Source organism: Phascolarctos cinereus, unplaced genomic scaffold (assembly GCF_003287225.1).
Source record: "Phascolarctos cinereus isolate Bilbo 61053 unplaced genomic scaffold, phaCin_HiC Scaffold_2;HRSCAF=192, whole genome shotgun sequence".
Taxonomy (NCBI): domain Eukaryota; kingdom Metazoa; phylum Chordata; class Mammalia; order Diprotodontia; family Phascolarctidae; genus Phascolarctos; species Phascolarctos cinereus.
The window spans coordinates 257,090,482-257,118,122 of record NW_027555625.1 but is presented as its reverse complement, the minus strand read 5'-3'; the positions used below and the strand labels follow the sequence as shown (position 1 = coordinate 257,118,122).

General features: G+C 37.6%; 1 protein-coding gene and 1 pseudogene across 1 annotated transcript in view; both read left to right on the top strand.

The window, feature by feature from the left end:
• The window catches only part of LOC110205119 (mitotic spindle assembly checkpoint protein MAD2A pseudogene), a 112,651-nt pseudogene extending 91,805 nt beyond the window's left edge, over positions 1–20,846 (top strand).
• The window catches only part of CAMSAP1 (calmodulin regulated spectrin associated protein 1), a 49,758-nt gene continuing 42,733 nt past the window's right edge, over positions 20,617–27,641 (top strand). Inside the window, 2 exon segments of the mRNA XM_078149956.1 lie at positions 20,617–20,849; positions 21,786–21,948. Of these exon segments, the coding sequence (XP_078006082.1) occupies positions 21,786–21,948 (163 nt within the window). The 5' untranslated portion in view covers positions 20,617–20,849.

Sequence of the window (27,641 nt, the reverse complement as noted above, 5' to 3'; positions counted from 1 at the left end):
TGAACTCAAGGCATTTTTTCATGTATTAATAACAACAATTCATATTTATATAGCAGGTTGTATCCTTTGGCTTTTACCTTTGCAGTATCTTTGTGAAAGAGCAGCTAGGTGGCATAGTGGATAGAATACTGGACCTCAGACCTCAGATAGAGTCAGGACCTCAGACACTTACTAGCTGTGTGACCCTAGGCAAGTCATTTGCCCTGTTTGTCTTAGTTTCCTCATCTGCAAAATGAACTGGAGAAAGAAATGGCAAACCACTCCAGTATCTATGCAAAGAAAACCCCAAATGGGATCACGAAGAGTTTGAAATGTTTGAACAACATCTTTGTGAAGTAAATAGTGGACAGGTAGCAACATTTTTTAGTGATGGAAAAATAGGTACAAAGAAATAACGTGATTTTCACCATGTTCTCCGAGTGCCAGGCCACTATTTCTTGAGTATTCTATTTCTAAGAGATCCATACTCATTTACCCCTTTACTCCAAAGAGGCTTTATTAAGCTCCCTAAAAAAAAACCTCATAGGTTAGCCATTTGTTCTGGTCACGATTTTCATAATTTGGAATGAGCTCTCTTTTGGCTTTGAGCTTTGGCTCTGAGGATAAGCACCATAGAAATTCAGGGTATTTTGACTGTTAGCTCCAATTAAGGCATCTTGAGGATGATTTCATTCATATTATCTTCTTAGATGCTGCTTCCTACAAATTGCTATTTCAGGGTGATTGTGCAGTTTGACACCTCTAGTCTTCTTCCTTGGAATGCATCCTACACACCACTGGCAAGTTGATTTTTCAAGCTGACATTACTTTTTCATATCACCCCATCCTCTCAGAAAACTCTGACTCCACATTGCCTAAAAGGCAATGTGCGGAACTCCTTAGCCTTCTGTGTTCTTTTCCCTATCCCCCCTTCAATCTTATCCCTGCCATTGTCTTTCATGATTGCTGTTCTAGTAAAATTGCTCCATTGATTTCCCTATCACAAACTACGTGTATGCCCCTTACATAGAATGCCCTCCTTGCAGCTGAGAAACTACAACATAGACAAGAGCTTTGGGCTTAGAGTAAGATGGCCTACCGTTCAATGCACGTTCTTCTACTTAGTAGCTTTGTGACTATGGGCAAGTCACATTACTTCTCTGATCCTCAATATTCTCTTAAAATGGGGATAGGTCATTGTTGAAAATATACTGTAGCCAGATTGTACCTACTATACATTTTTTCATTGCCATTTAGGGACCCACAATGTTGATTCTTTGGAAATTGTGATTATTTTAAAAAAAATTTTAAACCCCATAGTGTCTCTGAGCAGCTACAGTGGATAGAGCACTGGGCCTGGAGTCAGGAAGATTCATCTTCCTGAGTTCAAATCTGGACTCAGGCATTGGCTAGGTGACTCTGGGCAAGTCATTTAACCTATTTGCCTCAGTTTCCTTATCTGTAAAATGAGCTGGAGAAAGAAATGGCAAATCACTTTAGTATCTTTGCCAAGAAGACCTCAAATGGGGTCACAAAGAATTAGGCGTAACCAAAAAATGACTGAACAGCAAGTATCTCTGAAAGACTATTAAAAAGATGGATTTTTGTTTTGGGGAGACCCCTGAGTCATTAAAAGCACTGCACAATTTCCCAAATGCAATCAGTCTACTCTTTACTTTCTTTTCAATTCTGGGCCCATTTCATTGTCTATTGTCCACTGCTATTATCTATCCTAAATACATGTACTGATGCACTAACTCCATAGGCTGGCAATCTACCTATATGATGTAGTCTAGACGATAGATATTTTTTCATATTCTAAGGCTTGATGTAATCAGCACATTGTCATCCATAAAAAGAAATATCTGAAGGACCAGATGACACCAGGTAGGGAATCTCCCTTCCATTTGAACACAGGTCATCCTTTGTGACAGTGGCCATCACCTTTGTCAACCATATGTCTCCTTATTTTATGCCTCATTTAATGTTAATAATAAAAGGATTGTTGAACAGAACTATCTCTGTAGTTGCGTTTACATGCCTCTACTATTGCAATAGCCTTTTGGCTCCCTGCCTCAAGTCTCTACAGATTCCAATTTGTCTTCCACTCACCTACCAATGTGATTATTCTGAAGTATAGACCTGACCATGTCACCCCTCCCCACCACCCAACAATCTCCAGCACCTCCTTACAAATTGCTCCAAGATCAAATATTAAATCCTCTGTTTGACACTTAAAGCCCTTCCCAACCAGGTTCCTTACTATTTTTCCAGTCTTCACATACTTTATTCTCCTCCACATACCTTATAATCCAGCTACACTGGTCTACTTGCTATTCCTTATACGTGACACTCTATTTTCCTACTTTGTGCCTTTTCATTGTCTGTCCCTCATTCCTGGAGTGCCCTCTCTCAGGGATACCTTTTGGCTTCTCTGGCTTCCTTCCTCACATCAAATCCCACCTTCATCAGAAAGCCTAATTCTGAGGTCGCCCCTCCTCCCTGCTAGCGCCTTCCTTCTGAGATCACTTCCTATTTACACTGTGTATTTCTTGGTTAGTCAGTACTCTCTGGGATCACTCTCCCAGGGTCAGGCCTACTACCAGGGGTACCCTGAAGGCTTAGGCTTTCTCTAATGCTATCAGCTGGAATCTCACACCTGTTTTATGCCCCTCTCCCCATAGTGACTAGCACCTCAGTTCCCTTTAACCAAGTAACAAAAATTAGATTTTACATAGAGATGTTTACTTTGGAGATATATCAAGAACAAAAGTATAAACATTTCCCCTCAACAACTCAGAGACACATTCCCTCCTGTAACACTTCAGTTCTTGGGAGGAGTGGGCTCATTCTTAGCACAATTTCTACATAGCCTTAGCCATGTTAGGTCCACTTTCACGTTTGGCGTCACTGCTTGATGAATCCTTCCACTGGGCTGGTTCCTCAAGGTCCTTGCTCCCTGGATCATTGACACTGGACTGGCTGTAAAACCTGGCATGGACTCCCAGACACCTGGAGGCTTGCTTACCTGACTAAAAATTCAGAACGCTGAAGCTACCCGTTTAATCTCTTTCACCTAAAATGAAAGAATAAACGATGAATCAAAGGACTAAGGTCCATTTCCAGTGGGCCACAGGTCAACCTTAGCAGGAGTCACACCACTGTCTTTCACCAGATGCTATCAGGGAAAGAGTCAATGGATGAGTAATAATCCACTAAGAGAGCGCAACCAAAGAGAATGGACAAAGCTCTGCTGGATTAGAGCCTTTTAAATCATCCCCCAGTTCCAGCTATGTAGCCAAATGAAGAAGCTACCATTTACCTCATGGCTAGCAGACCAGAACTAGTTACAAAATGTCTACCCATGCTCCAAAATCTCTCCAAGACACTTCCATTAAATGATATAATGATGCTCCAGAGAGTAGGATCCTCAGCCTTTGATGTACTCTGTGTCTGCTCCAATTCCCTGTTACACTTGTACATATAAAATTATCTGCATGTTGTTTGCCCCTTTAGAATTTGCTCTCCATGAGGTCAGGGACTTTGATTTTTTCTTTTCTTTGTATCTTCGGGCCTGAGCACAGAGCTTGGCACATGGTAAGTGCTTTTTGACTGACTGAATCTTGAGTAGTTTTAATGTATGTATGAGAAACTATTTCTTGGTGGAGAGCCATTAAAACTACATTTTTTTTTCTTCTGAGTCAGAAATGTTTTTCCTTCTCATCCTGAAGAATTTGAAATACTGATATTTGTGCTACTTACTTCATAGGTTGTTGTTATTAGGAAAACATTTTTTAAACTGTAAAGTGATATATAAATGTAAGGCATTATTGTATGACCTCTGAGAGCAAGTATTATCTTTTTCTCCCCACAATATTTAGCACCAAGGTGAATACATACTGAGTATCTGGTAGATCCTAGAAGCATCCACAGCCTCTAGGCAAGAGCATTGGATTAAGAGCAAGAGGACCTGGGGTCAAATTCAGTTTACTTACTAACAGTGTGACCTTATACAAGTTACTTTAATTTTCTCAGCCTCAGTTTTATCACCTGAAAAAATGAGGATAGCAATTCAATTTAATAAACATTTATATTAAACACTAATATACACAAAGTTCTGAGGATAAAAGGACAAAAGTGATACAGAGAGAGTCTAACAAAAGAGACTGAAAGGGGTAAGAGAGTTTTGTCATTGAAACCAAGGGAGGAGAAATTGTCCAGGAGGAGGTGACAGAAGGACAATGTCAGAAGTTAAAGAGAGGTCAAGAGTTAAAAAGATAAGTAGGATGTGAATAGTGGTGTGGAAAGGGGGCAAGAGATTCAAGGATGTTGTATAGTTGAATTGTTAAATTCAGGAGAGGAATGTGAGGCCAACTTTGAGATGATTGGAAGAACTGAAAGGTAGGGTGGAACGGGGGTCATAGTGAGAATAAAGAATGGTTTTAGGATAAATATGCTGAGATCAATTTCTACCTAGGGGTAGAACAGAGACTAACCTAACGTACAGTCAGAACTCAAGAGAGTTCCTTCACTGCAGAAACCACTGAGTGCCAGAAAAGCTGCAAGAGCCCTCTTGCTTTGACTCAACTACTGTGACTAATGTACTCACTCCTTTCCCAGTCTCTGTGTTGATGAATCCTAGTTACCTAAGAGTAAGCCATTCCTCTCCCAACTTCCCCACACCCCCACTTCTCGTTCTCATTCATCTCAACCCCACTCCTCCCACATCCAATTCCAGGCAAAGCAAGGTAACAAGCATTTATTAAATGTTTACCACATGCCAGGCTCTATGCTAAGTTCTGGGGTTGTAAATGTAAGCAGAAAGATAGTCCTTGCCCACAAAGAGCATACGTTCTAATGGCAGAAGACATAAAACAGAAGGAATGGTGTTGAAGTCCAGAAAGTCTAAAGCACAGCTGGAAGGTGAATAAAGGATGGCTGGCCTGGGGTCCTCCCCAAAATGGAGGCACCAGGAGGAACTCACCAATAGAAAAAGAGGGCTGGCATGCCCCTGGGTGTTTTTTTATGGTATTTTATTTTTCCCAATTACATCTCAAGACAATTTTTAGCATTCATTTTTACAAGATTTTGAATTCCAATTTTTTCTTCCTTCCTCCATCCTCTTCTCTCTTCCTAAAATAGTAGGCAATATGTTACAGGTTATACATGTGCTATCATATAAAACATATTTCCATATTAGTCACAGTTGTGAAAGAAGAAACAGATCAAAAGGGAAAAAGCCATGAAAAAGAATAAAGTGATCCGCATTCAGAGTCCATCAGTTCTTTATCTGGATATGAATAACTTTCATTTTTCTTCATGAGTCCTTTGTATTTGTCTTGGATCATTGTGTTGTTGAGAAGAGCTGAGTCATTCATAGTTGATCATTCCACAATGTTGCTAATATTGTGCACAGTGTCTTCCTGGTTTTACTCATTTCACTTTGTATCAGTTTGTACAAGTCTTTCCAGATTTTTCTGAAATCTGCATGTTCATCATTTCTTATTGTACAGTAGTATTCCATTACATTCATATACCACAGCTTGTTCAGCCATTTCCCAATTGATGGGCATTCCAATATTTTACCACCACAAAAGGGCTGCTATACATATTTTTGCACATATAAGTTCCCTTCCCTTTTTTATGATCTCTTTGGGATACAGACCTAGTAGTGCTATTGCTGGGTCAAAGGGATCAAAGGCAAGTTTCATTGCCCTTTGGACATAGTTCCAAATTGCTCTCCAGAATGGTTGGATCAGTTCACAACTCCACCAACAGTGCATTAGTATTCCAGTTTTCCCACATCCTCTCCAACATTTATCATTTTCCTTTTCTGTCATATTAGCCAGCCTGATTGGTATGAGGTGGTATTTCAGAGTTGTGTTAATTTTCAGTTCTCTAATCAATAGATATTTGGAGTATTTCTTCATGTGCCTCTAGATAGGTTTGATTTCTTCATCTGAAAACTGTCTGCTCATATCTTTTGTACATTTATCAATTAGGGAATGGCTTGCATTCTTATAAATTTGACTCAGTTCTCTATATATTTGAGAAATGAGGCATTTATCAGAGACACTTGCCATAAATATTGTTTTTCAGCTTTCTGTTTTGTTTCTAATCTTGATTGCATTGGTTTTGTTTAGCTTTACATGCTGTTCTGAGATCTCTTGTCCCACTGCCCTTTAGTTGCTTAATCCTCCAAACATCAACCCCAGATTATATCTGTCCTCTAACTTCTCTGCTCTTACTTACCATTGCATAGAGCTGGATGAAATCACACAACCAAGCTAAGTAGCTCTACTATACTTTTGCATTATCTGACCTTAACTGATTCCTCATCTCAGCAAGACAATCCTTTTACTCTTCTCTGATTATCTTTCTTACTGCCCACAGAAGATATTTCCAACCGTTCTTTTCTTCTCAATGAATGAATGAATGAATGGAAAAGAATTTATTAAGCACTTACTATATGCCAGGCATGTTACTAAGTTCTGGAGATGCACATATAAAAATATGGCCCCTGCCCTCAAGGAGCTTAAATTCTAATAAGGGAAGACTACACATATAAGGGAATGATGGCCAGAGAGGAATCATTTGGTCAGAGAAGTTACTGGGGGTATTAAAGGGAACCATAGGACATAGATTTGCATATCGTTTCTTTTATTTATTTTTAAAGCACAGAATTTTTTAAATTTTTTTCAGTTCCAAATTCTCTCTCCTTATGCCTTTGGAGAAGGCAAGAAAAACAAAACTCATTACAAATATGTATGCATAGTCATGCAAAAACAAATTTCCACATTGGCCATGTCAAAAAAAAAAAAAGGAAGAAAAAGAAAGAAAAAAATGTGCTTCATTCTGCACTCTGAGTCTAGCATGTTTCATCATGAGTCCTCTGAAATTGTGATGTGTAGTTGTATTGAACAGAGGTAGTAAATCTTTCAATGTTGATTATCTTTATAATATTGCTGTTACTGTGTAGATTGTTCACTTGTTCTGCTCACTTTACTTTGCATCCATTCATACATGTTTCCCAGGCATTTCTGAAACCATTCCCTTCATCATTTCTCACAGTGAGGGCCAGCTGGGTTGAACAGTGGATAGAGGGCTAGACCGGGAATTAGGAAGACCTGAGGTCAAATAGGGATTCAGACACTTACTAGCTGTGTCACTTTGGGCAAATAATTAAACCTCTATATGCCTTAGTTTCCTCATCTGTAAAACAGAATTATAATAGTACCTACCTCTCAGAGTTATTATGAGGATCAACTGAGATAATAATTATAAAGCACTTAGTACAGTGCCTGGCACATAAAAAAACTACATAAATGCTACATAAATGTTAGCTATTATTATTATCATCATCATCATCACAGAACAGTAATATTCTATCACATTCATACACCAAAACTTTTCAGCCATTCCCTAGTTGATGGACATCCTCCAGTTTCCATTTTTTTTGCCATCACGAAAAGAGTTGCTATAAATATTTTTTGTATATATGGGTCCTTTTCCTTTTCCTTTGATCTCCATTGAGTATTGACCTACTAGCATTATTGCTGGGTTAAAGGGTATGCACAATTTAATAGCCTTTTGAGCATAGTTTCAAATTCTTTTCCAGAATGGTTGGATTAGTTCATAGTTCCACCAACAATGCATTAGTTTTCCCATATCCCCTACTGTATTTATCATTTTCCTTTTTTGTCATTTTAGCCAGTTTGATGGGTATGAGGTAGTATCTCAGAATTGTTTTAATTTGAATTTCTCTGATTATTAGTACAGAATATTTTTCACATGTCTATTGATAACTTTGATTTCTTCCTCCGAAATTTACCGATTCATGGCTCTTATTCTTAGCAATTTGATTCAATTTCTTATATATTTTAGAAATGGGACCTTTATCAGAGAAACTTGCTACAAAGGTTTTGCCCTTACTTCCTATTTTCTGTTTTTCTTCCAATTTTAGCTACATTGGTTTTATTTGTGCAAAACTTTAATTTTATATGATCGATTATATTCTGCTTTCGGTGAATCTTTCAACGTCTTGTTTTGTCATTAACTCTTCGCCATCCATAGATCCGACAGATAATTTCTTCCCTTCTCCACTAATTTACTTTTGATGTCACCCTTTTTGTCAAAATCATGTACCCATTTTGAGTTTATCTTGGTATATGGTATGAAGTATTGGTCCATGCCTAGTTTCCAGATGACTTTCCAGTTTTTCCAACAGTTTTTGTCAGATAGTTCTTGTCCCATTATTTAGGCTTTTTGGAGTTTATCAAACATTAGATTTATCAAACACTAGATTACTGTACTCACTTGCTTCTATGTATTTTGTACCTAATTTGTTCCACTGATCAATCCCTCTATTTCTTACCCAGTACCAAATTATTTTGATGATGATAGCTTTGTAATAAGTATAGTTTGAGATCTGGTACTTCTAGGTACCCTTCATTTTTAAAATTGATTTTCTTGATATTCTTGACTTTTTGTTCTTCTAGACGAATTTTGTTATTTTTTCATGCTCTGTAATGAAACCATTTGGAAGTTTGATTGGCATAGCATAATAAGTAAATTAATTTGTATAGATAAGTATATTAATTAGTAATAATTATAAGTAAATTGGTAAGACTCAAGAGTCTTAGAGGGAGCATTAATTAGACAGAAGGCCTGAGTATGATTCTATTTTGAGGGAATCATCTCAAAAGAAGAATTGAAGGATGGGGAAGAGGAATGCACTTGGAGATGGAGGAAGAGAGGAAGAATGGGAGAACTTATTTCACAAAAATTGACCATGTATTAGGTCACAAACGAATGCAGAAAAGCAGAAATATTAAATGTACCTTTTTCTGAATAAGTAAATTAATTTATATAGTATTGCCATTTTTATTATATTGACTTAGCCTGCCCATGAGCAATTAATATTTCTTTAATTATTTAGATCTTTCTATATTTGTGTAAAGTGTTTTGTAATCATGTCTATATAGTTTCTGTGTGTATGTTGGCAGGTAGACAGCAAAGTATTTTGTACTATTTGTAATTATTTTAAAAGGAATATCTCTTTGTATCTCCTCATGCTGGATTTTGTTGGCAACATATAGAAATGCTGATGATTTATGTGGGTTTATTTTTTCACGCTACAACTTTATTGAAGTCCTCAAATTGTTTCAGTTAGTTTTTCACTTGATACTCTAGGGTTTTCTAGGTAAACCATAATATTATCTGGAAAAAAGTGTTTTGTTTCCTCATTGCATTTGCTTGTTACTTCAATTTATTTTTTTTTTTTGTCTTGTGCTAGCATTTCTAGCACAATATTGAACAGTAATGGTGATTATGGATATCTTTACTTCACCCCTCATCTTACTGGAGAGGCTTCCAGCTTATCCCAATTAGAGATAATGCTTGGTCTTGATTTTAGATCATTTGAAGGAAATACTTATCATTTGAAGGAAAGCTCCATTTGTTCTCATACTGTCTAGTATTTTTTAAAAATAGAAATGTGTATTGTACTTTGTCAAAAGTTTTTTTAACATGTATTTGAATAATCATATAATTATTTTTATTATTGATATGATTAATTATGCTTATAACTTTCCTAATATTGAACAAACCCTGCATTCCTGATATAAATTCAGCCTTGTAATAGTGTATGATCTTTGTGATATATTGCTGTAATCTTCTAGCTAGTATTTTAGTTAAAGTTTTGCATCGATATTCATTAAGGAAATTGGTCTATAGTTTTCTTTCTTTGTTTTGACACTCCTTGGTTTAAGTATCAAGACCATATTTGTGTCTTAGAAGGAGTTTGGTAGGATGCCTTTTTTATTTTTTCAAACATGTTTATATAGCATATAGTATTAGGTAGTAATTTTTCTTTAAATGTCTGGTAAAATTCACTTGTAAATATATCTGCTCTTAGGGTTTTTTTTGTTTTGTTTTGTTTTGTTTTTGGTTTGTTTTTCCTTAGGGAGTTCACTTATGGTTTGTTCAATTTCTTTTTCTAAGATAGGATTATTTAAGTATTCTATTTCCTGTTCTGTCAATCAGGGCAATTTATATTTTAAAAATATTCATTCATTTCATTTAGATTGTCAGTTTTATTGGCACATAGTTGGGGCAAAATTGCTCTTAATAGTTGTTTTTATTTCTTCTTCAGTTGTGAATTCACTTTTCTCATTTTAATGCTGGTAATTTGATTTTCTTCTTTTAAATCAAATTAGCCAATGGTTTATCTAGTCTTTTGTTGTTTATCTATCTATCTATCTGTCTATCTATCTATCTATTCATTCATTCATTTATTTATTCATTCACTTATCTATTCTTTCCATTTATTTATTCATTTGTCTATTTATCTATTTATTTTATTTATTTATGTACGTATTTATTTATTTATTCATTAGGCAATTGGGGTTAAGTGACTTGCCCAGGGTCACACAGCTAGTAAGTGTCAAGCGTTTGGTATCAGGCCCAATTTGAACTCAGGTCCTCCTGACTTCAGGGCCAGTGTTCTATTCCCTTTGCCACCTAGCTGCTCCATTATTTTATTTGTTTATTTTTATTTATTTTAAACCAGCTACTGGTTTTATTTATTAGTTCAATTTTGTTAAACTTTCAGTTTTGTTAATCTCTTATTTGATTTACAGGATTTCTATGTAGGCCTTTAACTGGGGGATCTTTAATATGTTGTTTTACTGGATTTTTTTTTTACTTGTAAGCCCAATTTATTGATCTGATCTTTCTCTGTTTTATTAATGTTGACATTTAGAAATATAAATTTTCCTCTTTAATTGCTTTAATTGCAACCCACAAATTTTGGTATGTTGTCTCCTAGTTGCCATCAATCTTTAATGAAATTATTTATTTATTATTTCTACGGTTTGTTCATTGCCCCACTCATTCTTTAGGATTAGGTAATTTAGTTTCCAATTAATTTTTAACCGATGCTTCAAATACTTTTATTGAATGTAATTTTTATTGAATTATGGTCAGAAAAAGGCACATTTAACATTTCTGCTTTTTTGCATTTGTTTGTGACCTAATACATAATCAATTTTTGTGAAATAAGTTCTCCCATTCTTCCTCTCTTCCTCCATCTTCAAGTGCATTCCTCCTCCCCATCCTTCAGTTCTTCTTTTGAGATTATTCCCACATAATAGTATCACACTCAGGACCTCTGTCTAATTAAGACTTCTAAGACTCTTGAGTCTTACTGAAGTTACATGTATCCTCTCCCCGTATAAGAATGTAAACAATTTAACCTTGTTTAGACCCTCATGTTTACCTTTTTATGTTTCTCTTGGGTCCTATGTTTGAATGTTAGATTTTCTATTCAGATCTAGTCTTTTCATCAGGAATTATTGAAAGTCTCCTATTTCATTAAATATCTATTTTCCCCCTGTAGGATTAGACTAAGTTTTTTGCTGTATAGGTTATCCTTTATAAGTTTTTGCTATATAGGTTTCCTTTATAATTTTCTGAAATATGATGTCTAGGCTCTTTTTGTTCATGGCTTTCAGGTAGTCTAATGATTCTTCAAATCTCTCCTTAAGCTATTTTTCAGGCTTCTTGTTTTTTTCGATGAGATAGGTCACATTTTCTTCTATTCTTTCAGTCTTTTGACTTTATTATTTCTTTTTTTGTTTTGTTTTGTTTTTGTATTTGGCTAGGCAATTGGGGTTAAGTGACTTGCCCAGGGTCACATAGCTAGTAAGTATCAAGTGTCTGAGGCTGGATTTGAACTCAGGTCTTCCTGACTGCTGGGCCAGTGCTTACAGAGTCAGTAGCTTCATTTAGCTAATTGTAACTTTTAAGGAATTATTTTCTTTAGTAATATTTTGTACACCTTTTATATTTGGACAATTCTAAATTTTAAGGGGTTATTTTCTTCAGTTCTAATTTTTAAGGTTATTTTCTTTAGTAAGCTTTTATAAAGCTGTTAATTCTCTTTTTATAACTTTCTTGCACAGCTCTCAGTTTTTCCTCTACCATTATTATTTGGCTTTTAAAATAAATTTTTTGCTCTTATTAAAAATCTGTTTCTTTAACCCTCCTAAGATTTCTTGTTGTTTGCATTTTTTCCTTTGAGGCTTTGCTTTTAGATGTTTTCTGTATTTGTGTCTTTAGCTTCCCTGACACCATAGTTTGGTTCTTTCAAAAAATATTTTTTTGCTCACTATCCCAACCTACTTCTTGACTTTGGACTTTATATTAGTGTTGGGCTTTGCCTACTTCTGGATGGAATGTCTAACTTGAGTTTCAGCTGTTTTCACAGCTTAGTTTGGGGCTTCCCAAAGTGGTGTGGTCTGGGAAGAGGTCTGTTTGTTGACCTCCTGATGCAGAGGCAAGTTCCCAACACAGGTTTGGGCCTATTGGCTTGCTTGTAGTTGATTCAGTAGATTGCTGCTGGACTCAGTCATGGTTAGACTACTGGGACATTCTATAGGTTCATAATGACTATGTTGTTGGTTCCTCTTTGCTCTTGGTTTTCTGCCTTAGTTTTTCCACTGTAGGCTTATGTGCTGGGCTAAATATTAAAACCAAGTCATTACTCTGCTCCTGTGCTCAGAGCCACACAGCTAATCTAGATTTTGTTTTATACTTAGTATTCAGTTAGGGACCCATGCTCGGTCAGGGTCATTCCTTTCCACTCTAGATCTATGACCTGGAACTAGATAATGGGTGATAGAACTACCAAATGGCATGTAATTCTACTCCTAGATCTAGTTCAGGGATCCCTTAAACTCTCTTTCTTCTCTGGTACTTCCCGCCCTGGTGTTCAGTCTCAGATCACTTATTATCCCTGGGTGCAGGAATATTCCCCTTTGTTGCCACAGTTGTCACTGTTTCATTACTGCTGTGCTCTTGGACAGCCCCTGCTCCAAGGTCCACAGGCCTTTCCATCTTCCTAAATTGCCCTGCCCTGGAAAAATAATTTAGAGTTCAGTTTGACATGTTTTCTAGGTTGTTGTAGAAGAGGCATATTAGGTGAGCTGTGCAAAAATGCTTATTCTTGCTAGGTTGTCCTGACTCTACTATATATGTCCTTTCTGGGAATGGTAGTTTTAATTATAGTTCTAAAAGGTAAAAGGGTGAGGGAAAGGAGATACACACTTGCATGAAGTTGGCAGCAGTCAGTGTTTTGGTTCTGGGTCAGGCTAGATATGGAGAGCTCTTCCCATTCAAGAGCAAGGTAGGAACTGGAGAGCCTGGTTTATAGAAGAGGCATGACATGAAGATAGGCCAGAGAGCAGCAGGTTCCGCATCACACCTTCCACCTTCCCTCTCAACTTGGGTCATCACTCCACACTTTACTGAGAAAATAGAGACCACTTGCTGTGAGCTCCTTCTTTTCCTTTTCTCTACATCTCATTCTCTCCTCGACTCAAATCTCTCATGAAAAGTTTACCCTCCTCACTAAGGCCAACTCCTTTATGTGTAACCTTAATTTCATCTCCTCTTGTCTTCTCCAGCAGATTGCTTTCTCAATTTGTCCCTCCTTTATCTCTAACCTTAAATCTATTCCTATCTACGGTTTTCTTCCTTGCTAGCAATAAACATGCCCAAGGTTTTTTTTTGTCCTCTAAAATCCTTTACTAGACCCAACCATCCCTTTATGTTATCATTCCATATCTCTCTTCTCATAACTAAACTCTTAAAAAATGCTTTCTATGCCTGTTGCCTCTACTTCTTTCACTTACTTCTCTCCTCTGTAATCTGACTTCTGACCTCATCACTTAATTAAAACTATTCTTTTCAGGTACTAGTGATCTCTTAAGGGTCAAACCTGACAGCCTTTTCTCAGTCCTTGACTTTCTTGACTTGTCTGCTATATTTGGTACTTTTGACCACCTTCTACTTGTGGGTACTCTCTCCTCTCTTAATTTATGTGATACTGCTTTTTCTTCCTCCTATCTTCCCAACCACTTCTTCTAAGTCTCCTTTGCTGGATCATCTCTCATATAACAATCCTTCACTGTGGGCATACCTCAAAGCTCTGTCCTGGACCCTCTTCTTTAGTCCTGGTGACTTTAACAACTCTCATGGATTTAATGATATCATTTTTATGCAGATGACTCCCAAATCTGTATATGCAGCTCTTTTTTCTAACTCCCTATTGAACATTTCTAACTGGACACCCTGTAGACATCCTAAACTCAAAATGTCCCAAACTGAAATTGTTATCTTTTCTACCATACCAGATTCCCCTTCTGAACTTTTCTTTCTGTTAAGACACTACTTTTCTTCTAGTCACTTTGGTTCACAGCTTTGGTATTACTATAGATTCCTTGCTCTCCCTCACTCCACATATCCTACATTAGGCAATCGCATGCCAAAACTTGTTACCTCCACAATACCTCTCATATTCATCACCTTTTTAATTCAAACGGCCATCACCCTAGTTCAGGCCTCTAATGCCTCTATCCTGCCTCCTAATTGTTGTCCCCCCCCCCAATTAATTGATCTCTCCTCTTTCTGATTCACACTCCAAAAAAAGTTGCTAAAGTGATTTTCCTATTATTATCTCCTTACTCAGTAAGCTCCATCGGCTCCCTATTGCCTCTAAGATCAAATATAAGCTCGTCTCCTCTTTTTGACTTTTAAAGACATTCAAGAACTGATCTCCACTTACTTCCCATAGTATTTTTTTCTCAATTACATGTAAAGATAGTTTTCAACATTCACTTTTATAAAATTTTGAGTTCCACATTTTTTTCTCCCTCCCTCCCTCCACTCTCCCTTCCCCAAGACAGCAAAGCAATTTGATATAGGCTATACATGTACAATCACATTAAATATATTTCTACATTAGTTATGTTGTGAATGAAGATTCAGAACAAAAGGGAAAAACCACAAAAGAGAAAAAAAGATAAAATAGTATAATTCAATCTGCAGACTCCATAGTTCTTTCTCTGGATTTGGAAAGTATTTTCCATCATTGGTCTTTTGGAACTGTCTTAGATCATTGCATTGCTGAAAAGGGCTAAGTCTATCAAAATTGACCATCATACAATGTTGCTGTTACTGTGTACAATGTTCTCTTGGTTCCGCTCACTTCACTCAGCATCAGTTCATGTAAGTTTTTCCAGGTTTTTCTGAAATTTTCTTGCACGTCATTTCTCATAGCACAGTAGTATTCCATTATTATATCTATATCCACCTCTCTCTCTCTCTCTACACATATATGTATGTGTACATATACATACATATACACACATATACATACACACACATATATTATATATACATATGCGTATGTGTGTATGTGTGTGTATATATATATGTATATATATACATATATATATATACCACAACTTGTTCAGCCATTCACCAATTGCTGGGCATCCCTTCAATTTCCAATTCTTTGCCACCACAAAGAGAGCTATAAATATTTTTGTACATGTGGGTTCTTTTCCCTTTTTTATGATCTCTTTGGGATGCAGACCTAGTAGTGCTATTGCTGGATCAAAGGGCATGCACACTTTGGTTGCCCTTTGGGCATAGTTCCAAATTGCTCTCTAGAATGGTTAAATCAGTTCACAACTCCACCAACAATGCATTAGTGTTCCAATTTTCCCACATCTTCTCCAATATTTATCATTTTCCTTTTTTGTCATATTAGCCAATCTGGTAGATATGAGGTGGTACCTCAAAGTTGTTTTAATTTGCATTTCTCTAATCAATAGTGATTTGGAACATTTTTTTCATATGACTATAGATAGCATTAATTTCTTCCTCTGAAAACTGCCTGTTCCTATCCTTTGATCATTTATCAGTTGGGGAGTGACTTGTAGTCTTATAAATTGGACTCAGTTCTCTATATATTTTAGAAACTCAACTTACTTTTCTAATCTTATTATGTTACTCTTTTCCCCAAATTTGCCGGTCCAACCAAATTTGCTGGTAGAGCCAAATTTGCCTTCTTGCAAATGATACTCACACACGATACTCCATTTCTCATATCTATACTTTCTGCCTTTTATTCCTCATGTCTGGAATGCACTGCAACCTCACCTCCACCCTCAGAATTACCTTATTTCCTTCAAAACTCTGATCAAGTGGCATCTATATGAAGTTTTTCCTGTAGAAAGGAGTACTTCTAGTTGCTAGTTCTGCCCTAAATTACTTTGTACCTATTTTGTATATATTTATTTATGCACATATTATTTCTCCTTGAGGGCAGGCAAGGACTGGTTTATTTTTGTCTTTGTATTCCTTGAGCCTAGGTCAGTGCCTAGCACACAAATGATGCTTCATGAATATTTATTGATTCATTGATTGATGAGGCAGAAGAAGAAATAGAAAAACAGAAGCTTGTGATCAGAGAGGGTTATTTCAGAGTTGGATATCATAGAAATGACACAATTATGAGTGATGATAATGACCACTCCTATGGTTGGCTAAGATGGCATGAAGTTATAGGTCATGGCAAGTAGGGTGATTAATGAATTGGATGGCCAGGGTGTTTAAGGAGATATCAATATGTATACTGAAGTCCCCAAGTATCAGGGCAGGATTAGAAATGGAGAAGAAGGCTGTTTATTGAGTTAGGTACTGAATTACCTAGGAGGGCAAGGAGGGAGAATGTTCAGACAGCAGTAGATATGGCAATAAATGTAAACACAATAGACTTTGAGTGATCTTTTTGCATATGAAGGGGCCAGAAATGGTGGCTGACTGGCAGAGACTATGGACTTTACCAAGACTGTGGTGAATCTCACTAAGAGTTTAAAAAAATGGAGGGAATAGACCCTGGAATTATGTTTGGAAGAGAGTTCGTTTGTGCCTGGGCTGAAAACCCAAAGGAGAGAGGAATTTGGAAGGCTTCCAATTTGCTCCTTGTGTAGGAATCCTGGTTTTTCCTGAAAGAGTGTGGCAAAGACTTAGCCAGTCAGTCAATAAACATTTATTAAGTGCCTACTGTGAGCTAGGCCCTGTGCTAAGCTCTAGGGATAAGAAAAAAAAAAGGTAAAAGGCAGTCCCTGCTTTCAGGGAACTCACAGTCTAACGAGGGGCAGACAACAAACAAACTAACATATATAAACCAGCTATATACAAGAAAAAACTAGAAAATAATAAAGAGAGAAGGCACTAGAATTAAGAGAGGTTTGGACAGGCTTCCTGTAAAAGGTAGAACTTTAGTTGGGACTTAACAGAATCTAGGCGAGTCAGTATGTGGAGATGAGGGAGAGCATTCCAGATATGAGGGACAGCTGGAGAAAATTCCCAGATCAGAGAGATGGAATGTCTTGTTCATGGAACAGCAAGGAGGCCAGGGCCACTGGATTGAAGGGGATGAAGACTGGAAAAGTAGGAGAGGGGTAGTGAAAGGGCTTCAAAAGACAGAGGATTTTGTATTTGATCTTGGAGGCAGTGGAGAAGTCACTGGAGTTCACTGAGTAGGAGAAGAGACATGGTTGGACCTATGATTTAGAAAAATAACTTTAGTGGTTGAATGGAGGATGGATTGGAGTAGGGAGAGACTTGAGGCAGGCAGATCCATCAGCAGGCTATTACTGTAGTTTAGGTGTGAGGTGATAAGGGACTGTATTAGAGTGATGGCACAGTGGAAGGAAGGGGGCATATTTGACAGAGATGTTGTAAAGGTGAAATCAACAGGCCTTGGCAACAGGTTGGAAAGGGGGTGAAAGCTAGTGAGGTGTGGATGACATGTAGATTTCAAGTCTGAGGGACTAGGGGGATGGTGTTATCCTCAACAGTAATAAGGAAGTTTGGAGAAGGGTAGTCCTTAGGGGGAAACATAATGAGTTCAGTTTTGGACATATTAAGTTTAAGATATTTACTGTTCTAGTGCCTTAGGTTTTATTTTGGGAGGGAAGACTCTAATATAAATCCCCTTACTTTGCTACTCCTGTAAATGCTGGTGCTCTATGCTAATTGTGGCCTGCTGGCTAGCTACTAAAAGGTAAACACATAGATGGGTTCTCTTGAGCTATGGTTTTGTGAGTGCAGACCCACAGAGTGCTTTGAATCTAGGATAGTCATCGTCAGGGAAACCAAACCAATGAATAAGTGCAATGTTTATGGAAAGGAGTGATACAGGCAGTTGGAGTGAACCTTAAAGGAGATTTTGCAAAGTGACTACAGCAGGGAGAGGGTTAGGAAGTGGTAGTGGGAATCAAGAAGTAGTCAGATTTCTCTTAACTTTTTTTTTAACAAGGCAATTAGAGTTAAGTGACTTGCCCAAGAGTCACACAGCTAGGAATTATTATGTATCTGAGGCCAGATTTGAACTCAGGTCCTCCTGACTCCAGGGCCGGTGTTCTATCCACTGTGCCATCTAGCTACCCCCAAGTAGTCTGACTTCTCTTCCTGGCTCAATCAGTCAGGAGGACTGAGAGAAAGAAAATAACTAGCCCCTGCAATGGAGAAGGGTGTCAGTGTTATGGCATATTCTTGGGTAAGCTTTCTGTGAGCCTGAAGAGAACTAGAGGAAAAGAAGTAGGGTCAGGGAGAGTTTGTTAACAATATATTGGGTGTTCAGAGGGAACAATGAAACTGAAGAACAGAGACTAAGGATTGTGGATGGGTAGGGCTGAAGTGGATAGGACCGAAGATATTAGGAGACAGAACAAAGGAAAAGAATTTCTGACATCATTGTATGATGACTTTGAAGTAAAGAGATAAGGGGATCATAAGGACAGGAATTTGTGAACCTTAGGATGGGGGATTAGTGCCTTCACCTTCCAGTGTCCTATGAATGGTTGGTAGACTTTGGTGGATGTTGGGGGTGGTGTAAGGGGCTGCTAGTCATGCTCTGGTTAAGTAAATGCTAGCTGAACTCACTCTCAAGATGTGGCATTCTCCTAGAAGATACTCTGAATTTGGAGTGAGTTCTCCATATGACAGTAACACTTGTGTTGCTTAACTCATAGGGTTTTTGTGAGGAAAATGCTTTCTTTTCTTTTTTTTTGTAAACAATATTTTATTTTTTCCAATTACATGTAAAGATAGTTTCCAACATTCATATTTTAATAAGATTTTGAGTTCCAGATTTTTTCCTCCCTTCTCTCCCATACCCCTCTCCAAGACAACAAGGAATCTTGTTATAGGTTGTACATGTATGATCATGTAAACATATTTCCACATTAGTCATGTTGTGAAAGAAGAATCAGAACAAAAGGGAAAAACCATAAAAAACAAAAAATAAAAAAAGTGAAAATGATAAGCTTCAATCTGCATTCAGACTCCGTAGTTCTTTCTCTGGATGTGGATAGCATTTTCTATCATGAGTCTTTTGGAATTGTCTTGGGTTATTGTATTGCTAAGAAGAATTAAGTCAATCATAACTGATCATGGCACAATGTTGCTGTTACTGTATATAATGTTCTGGTTCTTCTCACCTCACTCAGCATCAGTTCATGAAAGTCATGTAAGTTTTTCTGAAATCCACCTGCTTATACATTTTACAATAGTATTCCATTACATTCATATACCACAACTTGTTCCGCCATTCCCCAATTGATGGACATTCCTTCAAATTCCAGTTCTGGAAGATGCTTTCTAAACTGTGAAGAACTAAAATTATCAGGTATTCCTTGTATTTATTTTCTTTACTAATAGTATATGTCTCATGTCTTCTGTCCTGTGCTCTAAGTTCCGTGGCAGGGAACACCTACTGGTGTAAGATGTCTTTGTGTTCTCTGCAGAACCAAGCCTAGCCCCTTTTGGATGGGAAGCAATTAATAAGCATTTAATTGATTTTAAAAAGGTCCATGGAGCAAGGAATATTTCACTGGTCAATGGGTAATTTCTAAGCAGAGACTGCTGCTGTCATTTCATTGAGACTGAGGCTCTGCTCTGCTGATTCAAAATTGGAAGGGATCTTAAGAGGGGGCTGGACAATTTGTAAGGATCAGATCATTTAACTTCACTGTGTCTCAAACTCCTCATCTATGAAATGAGGTTGTATTAAATATGAGAAAAGGCCCCTTCCAGCTCTAAACTCCATGATTTACAGAAAGGAGGTAGCCATGAGTGTAATGGGAAAATAACTGGATTTGGATGTAAGATTCTGGGTTTGAATCCTAGCTTACTGCCTTATGGGAAAATGACTTCCCTTCTATAGTTCTCAGTTTTCACATCTGTAAAATGAGAGACTAGATAATCTCTAAACTCTGTCCAAGTCTCAGATTTTATAAAAGAGGTAAATTTGGGCTGGATGATCTCTCAGGTATGTGGTGGAGGGGATTTTTTTTCTTCAAGTATACGTTGGACAGATGGCTGCTGAGGTCCGTCCAACCTAGGTATTGTGATTCTGTGAAACCATTGGATGGGCTAGGTCAAAAGCACAGTCCTGAGGGAGACTGCTAAAAGACAAAGGGATAGGGATGGCAAGCTCTTCTAAAGAGATGCACCCTCCTCCATCCTTCAAAATAATTTCTTTTCTAGGGCTGGCTCCTACATCCCTGTCCTTGAGACACGTTAATCTCTTGGACTTCTTTTGCCAAGCCGTCTGAAGGGTAAAGACTCTGGTAAAGGAGCTTGGCTCGCTTAGGCACCTGCAGAAAGGAGAGGGGAGGGGGGATGAGGGCGAGGACGACGACGGTTGGAGAGCTCTTGCGCGGTCCGCAAGGCGCCTGCGCAACTACCCAAACGCTTTCCCATTCTCGGTGGAACCGTTGGGGGCGGCCCGGAGCGGCCGCTTGCGAGCCGCGTGCGCGAGCGCCCCAGCCGCGCGTTCCCTGCCCCGTGCTCTCGGCGCGCGCCCTCCCGCACCCGGTCCTTCCATTTGCCCCAAACGACAGGGCCCATCGGGCGGTCCATTCTCCGGCCGCCTCTCCCCGGCCTCAGCGCTCGGCAGCGGCGGCCTCAGGATGAAGCAGCAAAGGCGGCGAAGGCGGCGGCTGTGAAAGGTTTGTGAGGAGGCTTTGGCAGGGAAGGCCCCTCAGAGACCCCCGCCCCTGCCCCCGCTCGGCCCTTCCCCGCTCCCGGGCCGGGCTGGGCTGGGCTCTCCCAGCGCCCCAAGCGGACCGCGGCGTCTTCTCCTCCTCAGCCGCGCCCGCCCCGGGGCGCTCCAGGTCTGGCGGCACGGGTTGCTAGGTAGGCCTCGGCGGCGGGGCGGGCGTGAGGAGCAGCGGCTAGGGGCGGGGAGGCTCCCGGCTGTCTGCCCAGCCTGAGGGGAGCCGGCGCCCCCTTGCCCACGGGAGCCCCCGCCCCTCCAGTCGTGCTGGGGCGGGGGCGAGTCCATCACTCCCTTCTTGCTACCCGCGCCCCGATCCTGGCGCGCCACAGGGGGTCGGTGCCCACCGTGAGGGTCCACCCCCACAAAGATGTACATTTGATTGGGATGCAGAAGGCAGTGGTTTGTTCATTAATGGGAAAGTGGCAGGTAAAGAGCCACTCGCGACTCCTTTTTGTGTATGTATTTGTCTCTCCTCCACAGCTCCTCCTCCCACCTTTATCCGTGATAGGTTTCCTTGTGTCTGTGTCTTACAATGGAGATGATCCTTGCAAAAATGTACGGTTGATACAATGGGAATGCAAGGTGGCTGTACTGCAGAATTTCAAGATGCCGGTATTCGATACCGGGTTTGTGTTATTTTAGGTACCCCCACCCAGTTGATGTATTTTTTCCTCTTTATCACATTCTTATGTGTTTTTTTTTTAAAATCTTACGATAATGGCAGTTTGGGGAAAAAATTAGGCTTTTAGCATGGCATTTGACATTGAACCTAGTGTATTTGAATGGAACGTTACAGCTGATAGATTTTTTTTTTTAGGGTGGAGGTGCCTGCTGCCAAATTCGATTTCTCAGTGCTTTTAAAATTCTTACCTCTTTTTGTTTTTAGATGGTGGATGTTGATGTTTCTGCTGGTGGAGATAGCACCAGGAGAAAAATGGAGGCCCTGACAGACAGTGCAGTTGAAATTGTCCCTTCTGAGCTCTATGATTCAGCCAGGGCGAAAATAGCTGCTAATTTACAATGGATCTGTGCTAAAGCCTATGGAATAGGTATGATTATTTTCCAAAAATTCCTTGTCTTTTTTTTTTCTAATGGTCCCTGATCGTTATCCTGTCTTTTAAAATAATATGAAATCTGGTAATACCTTACAATATAAATATCATTTTCTTTTCTCACATCCCATGCAAAATAAATACAGAGAAGGAGAAGAAACTTATCAGCAGCTTTTCTAGAAGCTGTTTACTTGAACATGAATGGTCCCATAAAGGGCCTGTCAATTACTCTCCTGCTAGCTTTTAGTACTCCCCTTATTAGTCTTAAACACTATTCTTTGTCTAGTGATTTTGACAGTTGAGTTCTGAGACCTTTAGTTTGGCAGAGTATGATGCTCTGAAATTTGAAGAATGTCGAACTGGGTTTTCTGAATCATTAAATAATTATTTCAAACATATCATTACATCTTTTTTTTTCACTGATAAGTAACAAATTTATTTGCTTCATCCTGAAATACAAAAAGAAGGGAACATTCAGTATTTGGAGACATACCATTTAGTAACTATATAGCATTGACAATTCCTCTCATTACAGGAACCTTTAAAGGGAATTACGCAGCTTTTCTAAGGAGTGTTAAATTCTAAAAACTTAGAGATAGGACCTTTTGTTTATAGGGTTATATCTTAAAATACTTCATCATAATGTCTAAAACCTTAATTATTATCTTGGGAAACAAGGCAATTTGAAGTCCAGTTTGCTAGACCCTTAATAGGTAAATACTGACTTCATGTTCTTAGAACTTGGCTGAGCAAATTATTCTTAAATTCAATTTAGACTGTTTTAATCTAGCATACTTATTCACAAAGGCAAATGGATAGAAGATGGGGCTTGTAGTTAGGACTGGATTTGAGTCCTGTTATCAATACACAGAGCTGTATGATCATGAACAGATCATTTGATCTATCAGTGCTTTAGGCAGCTCAAGACTATAAGTTATGGAAGAGTTACTGATCTGTATTGGTGGAGGAAGTTTATACACTAGGAGTTCCCCACATTTATGAAATTATAGGACACCAATTCCCTTTCCCAAAGATAATGTTGTTGAGTTAAGTTCATCTGTTGAAAAAAGATGTCTGAATAAGTGACTCAGTTTCAGTCCTCTTTAGGTTTTTTTGAAAATGTTTTTGCTTTAGTAAAAGTATTCCCTTTTTAATACTAAGAACATAAGTGTGGAATTTCCTTTAAAAAATATAATCTAATTTTGAAAACTTGGTGAACTGGCATTCTGTATGTGACAGTATTTCAGCAGTTGGATTTGAGCTCTTGTATAACAGCTACGGTTATTAGTCATGAGGACAAACATGTTTTGTAAGTTGTAGGGATTAAATACATATATGCCTTATTTTGTTTCAAAATGCCTTCATTATTTATTGTTCTTAAAAACTGTTTGTTTTGTAGCTACTGAAAAGTGACTCAACTTATTAGATTAGAGATGGGAAAAAATCGTTTGTTTCCCTTACACACATATCTTTATGACCCTATACATTTGAATACTTAACTAAGTACTCTGGAGATGTCATGCAAACTTAAATACTTGTTTGAAAAATCTCTTCCACCTATTTTTCTCCAAATTCTTTCTACAGAGTGAATTTTAATTTTAGTTTTCATGTAGTGTTAGCACTTAACATAGGAACTTGTCAGCATTTCAGTAGTGAATAATATGGACAGTCATTTCTTTTATTTCTTGGGTTAATTTGTATAATTTTATTTCTATTATCAGATATCACTTAAATACTTGTTAACCTATTTAATAAGACATTCTCAAAGCTGATATATTTTGAACTTACTAAAAAGGTAGAGATATTTACATTTGGTTACGAAATAAAGAGATGGGATACATGCAATAATCATTTAATAAATATTTGCTGAATGAATGAGTGAATGAAAATAGAAATCTGAGCCATAATTGAAGGCGGATAGAGACTTGTCTTATAATCTTAGATTGAATTGCCATATTTCTTATAGTATTACACTGATATTATTTGGCAATAGTCTTATTTCCAGGAGTGTGTGCATTGTTTTTTCATTCATTTGTACTTGTTCAGAAATCTTTTTTCAACAGATGGACTTAAATTCAGTAATACTTATATTTGGAAGGAGTGGGTAAAATTGAATTTTTTTTTACAGTTTTGTAAGTTGGGGGGAGGCTAATTCAAACTGATGAAAAAGCAATTCTAGGGTTCATTATGAATTATGTTATGTATTGCATATTATTTTACTGTTTATCTTGGTATATGAGATTACTTATTGCTGACAAGTTTAGAGTTTGGTTGTTTGAATGAATGATTGGGGGAAGTCTTTCATAGCATCTTGTAGGTTTCTTTGAAAAAGTTTTTTTTTTTGATAGTCTATGAAAATAATCCTTAGCTTTTTTAGTTCTCTACACCACTTGGATTTGGACCTTTGAATTGGGACATTTTTTAATCTTAAGGGCTTTTGTCGATACTGTTTTATATGAATATAACAAAGGTTACTTAAATATGTTGTTAGAAAGTTATGCAGTAGAGGTATGAAATCAAACAATATTCTTTAAGCTGTTTTATGTTTGCTATTTGGTTGAAAGTGTGTTGAAATTCTATGGGAAGACTTGAGGCCCCCCCCCTTTTTTTTTTAAACCTCCTGTGTTGTCATCATTCCTGTGTACCATTCTGCTAACCAGTGCATCTGTCATTTGTAGTAAATAGTTAGGACTACAATGGAACTCTGCCATTTCTAATGCCTTGGATTAGCCTCTCTAGCATATGGTTTTACAGAAACATTTTATCTAGTTTTTGTTCACTGTTAATGCCATAGCTAAGAGTAGTAGATCTTGTTGTTCCTTTATTTGTTTTTACTTTTGTGTTTTGCCTGAATTTTTTCACTCTTTTTTTCCTTTTGTTAAGTCTCCTAAGTCTTTTTGATAGTGGCTTCGTGCTGTGTGCCTAATAGGGTGGTCCCAAAAGTCTTAGTGCAATTTAAGCTTTATTAGCTTTAATAGCTAAAAACTGCACCAAGACTTTTGGAATAACTTTATTTAAAGATAACATTGGAGATGTTGAAAACTGTTCCTTTAGGAATTGCTAAAACCTGTTAATTAAACTAGAAAACAGTGACATTTATGGGGTAGAGGGAGACAAAGAGGGATAACTTAAAATACAATTTATCTTCTGATTTAAATTTCGTGTTGTTCATATTTTAATAGCATTGTATTTTCTGTGTATGTGTCTTATCAAACTTAATAGATAAATAAATCCCTGTTTTTTCCAATTTGAAAATTAGTGTAGAATCTTAGAATTGAAGCCAGTAGAAGAAATAGATCCAGTGAGGATAATTTGTTTAAAGTTACAGAGCTTTGCATTTATCTCTGGCATTTCATCTCTGTTGAAGTGATGTTGAAAAAAAAATCACCCTTTTGGACAGGGATTCTTAATACCTTGGATTTCAGGGTATCTCTGCCACCTGAGGTCAGGACCTGAAGTCAGGAAGACTTGAGTTCAAATTGAGCTTCAGATACTTACTAGCTGTGTGACTTTGGGCAAATTACTTCTTTTTGCCTCAGTTTCCTCATCTGTGAAATGGGGATAATAACACCTACCTTCTAGGGTTGTTGTGAGGATCAAATGAAATGATATTTGTGAAGTTCATAACAAAGTGCCTGACACATAGTAGGCCCAGTATGAGTGTTATCATTATATTGCACATTTGTTTTATTAATACTTTGATATCTGTATTTCATTATAATTGGTTCCCTTTGTAATCCTATGTGTTTTATTTTATACTTCTGAAAACAGTATTCTGAAAAGGTATTCATCACTTTTAGTGCCAAAGCAGTCCATGATACAAAAGGGTTAAGTATCTCTTATACACATGCATATACACATGTGCTAAGAGATCACTCTGAAGGTGTGCTAGTTAGAGGATCAGTAAGAGAATGAATAAAAAGTTTGTCACACACAGCATAATTAGAGTTAGAGTTCAGAGAATGTGAATTTCTAGAATCATGGAATTTTGTATTTGGAAGGGACCTTAGCAGCTATCTAATCAAACCAGTACTTTGAAGGAATCTTTCCTTTGGTGAACCAGCTCTGAAGACAGAACTAGAACTAGTATCACTAAGATGGGCAACTGCTTGTGGTACAAAGGGGGATACTTGTTTATGTTAGTTTTTAGAAAATCTTATTTTTAATGGTAAAAAATTCAATTCTGTGTGGCACATAGATTTGTTTTGTAATAAAGCAAGGCAGCTTTTGTTAAGGTTTCTCCTAGCTTTGACATTCTATAACTCTAAATTACATATATGGGTCTCTCTTAGCTTTGACATTTTGTAATTCTAAGTTACATATATGACAGTGAAAGTTTAAAATCTTTAGGGGTATGGCTTTGAAAGCCTGCTTGATCTGTTCTGACCGTTCTTTGACTTTCTCTTGCACATCTTTGTGGACTTAGATCAGGAACAGGGAAGACAGATGCATGGGGAGTCATCTGTAGTTGGTGATAGGCACAGAGGGCATGTTGGAAGGTCTGCAGACAAGGGAGTTTTAGTGAATTGTGTAACCAGAAAGGAGTTAAAGCTGTGTAGGATACTTTAAGATCTTTATTGTGATAGGGATATGATTTACTTAAAACACATTTTCTGAAGATTTGCTTGGGTTTAGAAGACAACCTTTAATTTGGGAGCCATATAAACTTTTTGTCTTTACATAAGTTATTTCCGGGAAAAGACCCCCTCTGCTCCCTCCAGATTGAATCTTCTTTTTTAACCCCTCTATCCCACAAAAGGGCAATAATATCTGATAACAAGGACTCCTATGTATACAACATTCTTTCCTAGTAGTTCCCCACCTCTGCCATGAAGAGGGTGGTATTTTTCATTGTTTGTTCTTTGGGATCTGTTAGCGGTTGTTGTAGGCACTGTAATAATAATTTTTTTTTTAGTTCTGCTTCCTTCTGCATCATTTCATACAGATCTTCATATGTTTCTCTAATTCCTTCTATTTATAATCTTTTACCGTATAGTATTCTATTAAATTAGTATACCACATTTCTTTGATGGTCACACACTTTGTAGTTATTTGCTACTGCAAATAGCGTTGGTATGGATATTTTAGTATATACTGGATCTTTGTTTCTGTCTTTTTCTTGGAATATATGCCCAGTGGTGCATTTACGGTGTCCAAAGGATATAGATAATTGTCACTTTTCTTGTATGGTTTCAAACTGCCATCGAGAATAGTTGGACTTGTTCACAGTACTACCAATATGTACTACCTTCCTGTATATTAACTTTTATGTTTTTTTCTTTTCCAGTTTACAGGGTGTGAGGTGAAACCTCAGAGTCATGTTAATTTGTATTTCATTTACAATTAGAGATTTGAGACATATTTTCAAATGGTGATTGAAAATGGTGATTTATAATTTGAAATTATTCTATTAACATCTGTTCATAGTTTTTGACTGCTAATTTATTGGGGAATGGGAGCCAGACATAGTATTCAGCTTTTAGGAGAGGGAAATCAAATGGAGTAAAGAAAGGAAATCTATTACTGTAATGCAATGATTCCCAATTGCAGGTTGAGATCCAAATTATAGTCACTGAATATATTAAAGGTTCTTAAAGGATTCTTTGTAAAGATCCAAAAAGGAAACAGAGCACATCTGGTTAAGGCATTTCCTGGGTCATATATAGTACTGTGGTAGGAAATTGCTTCCC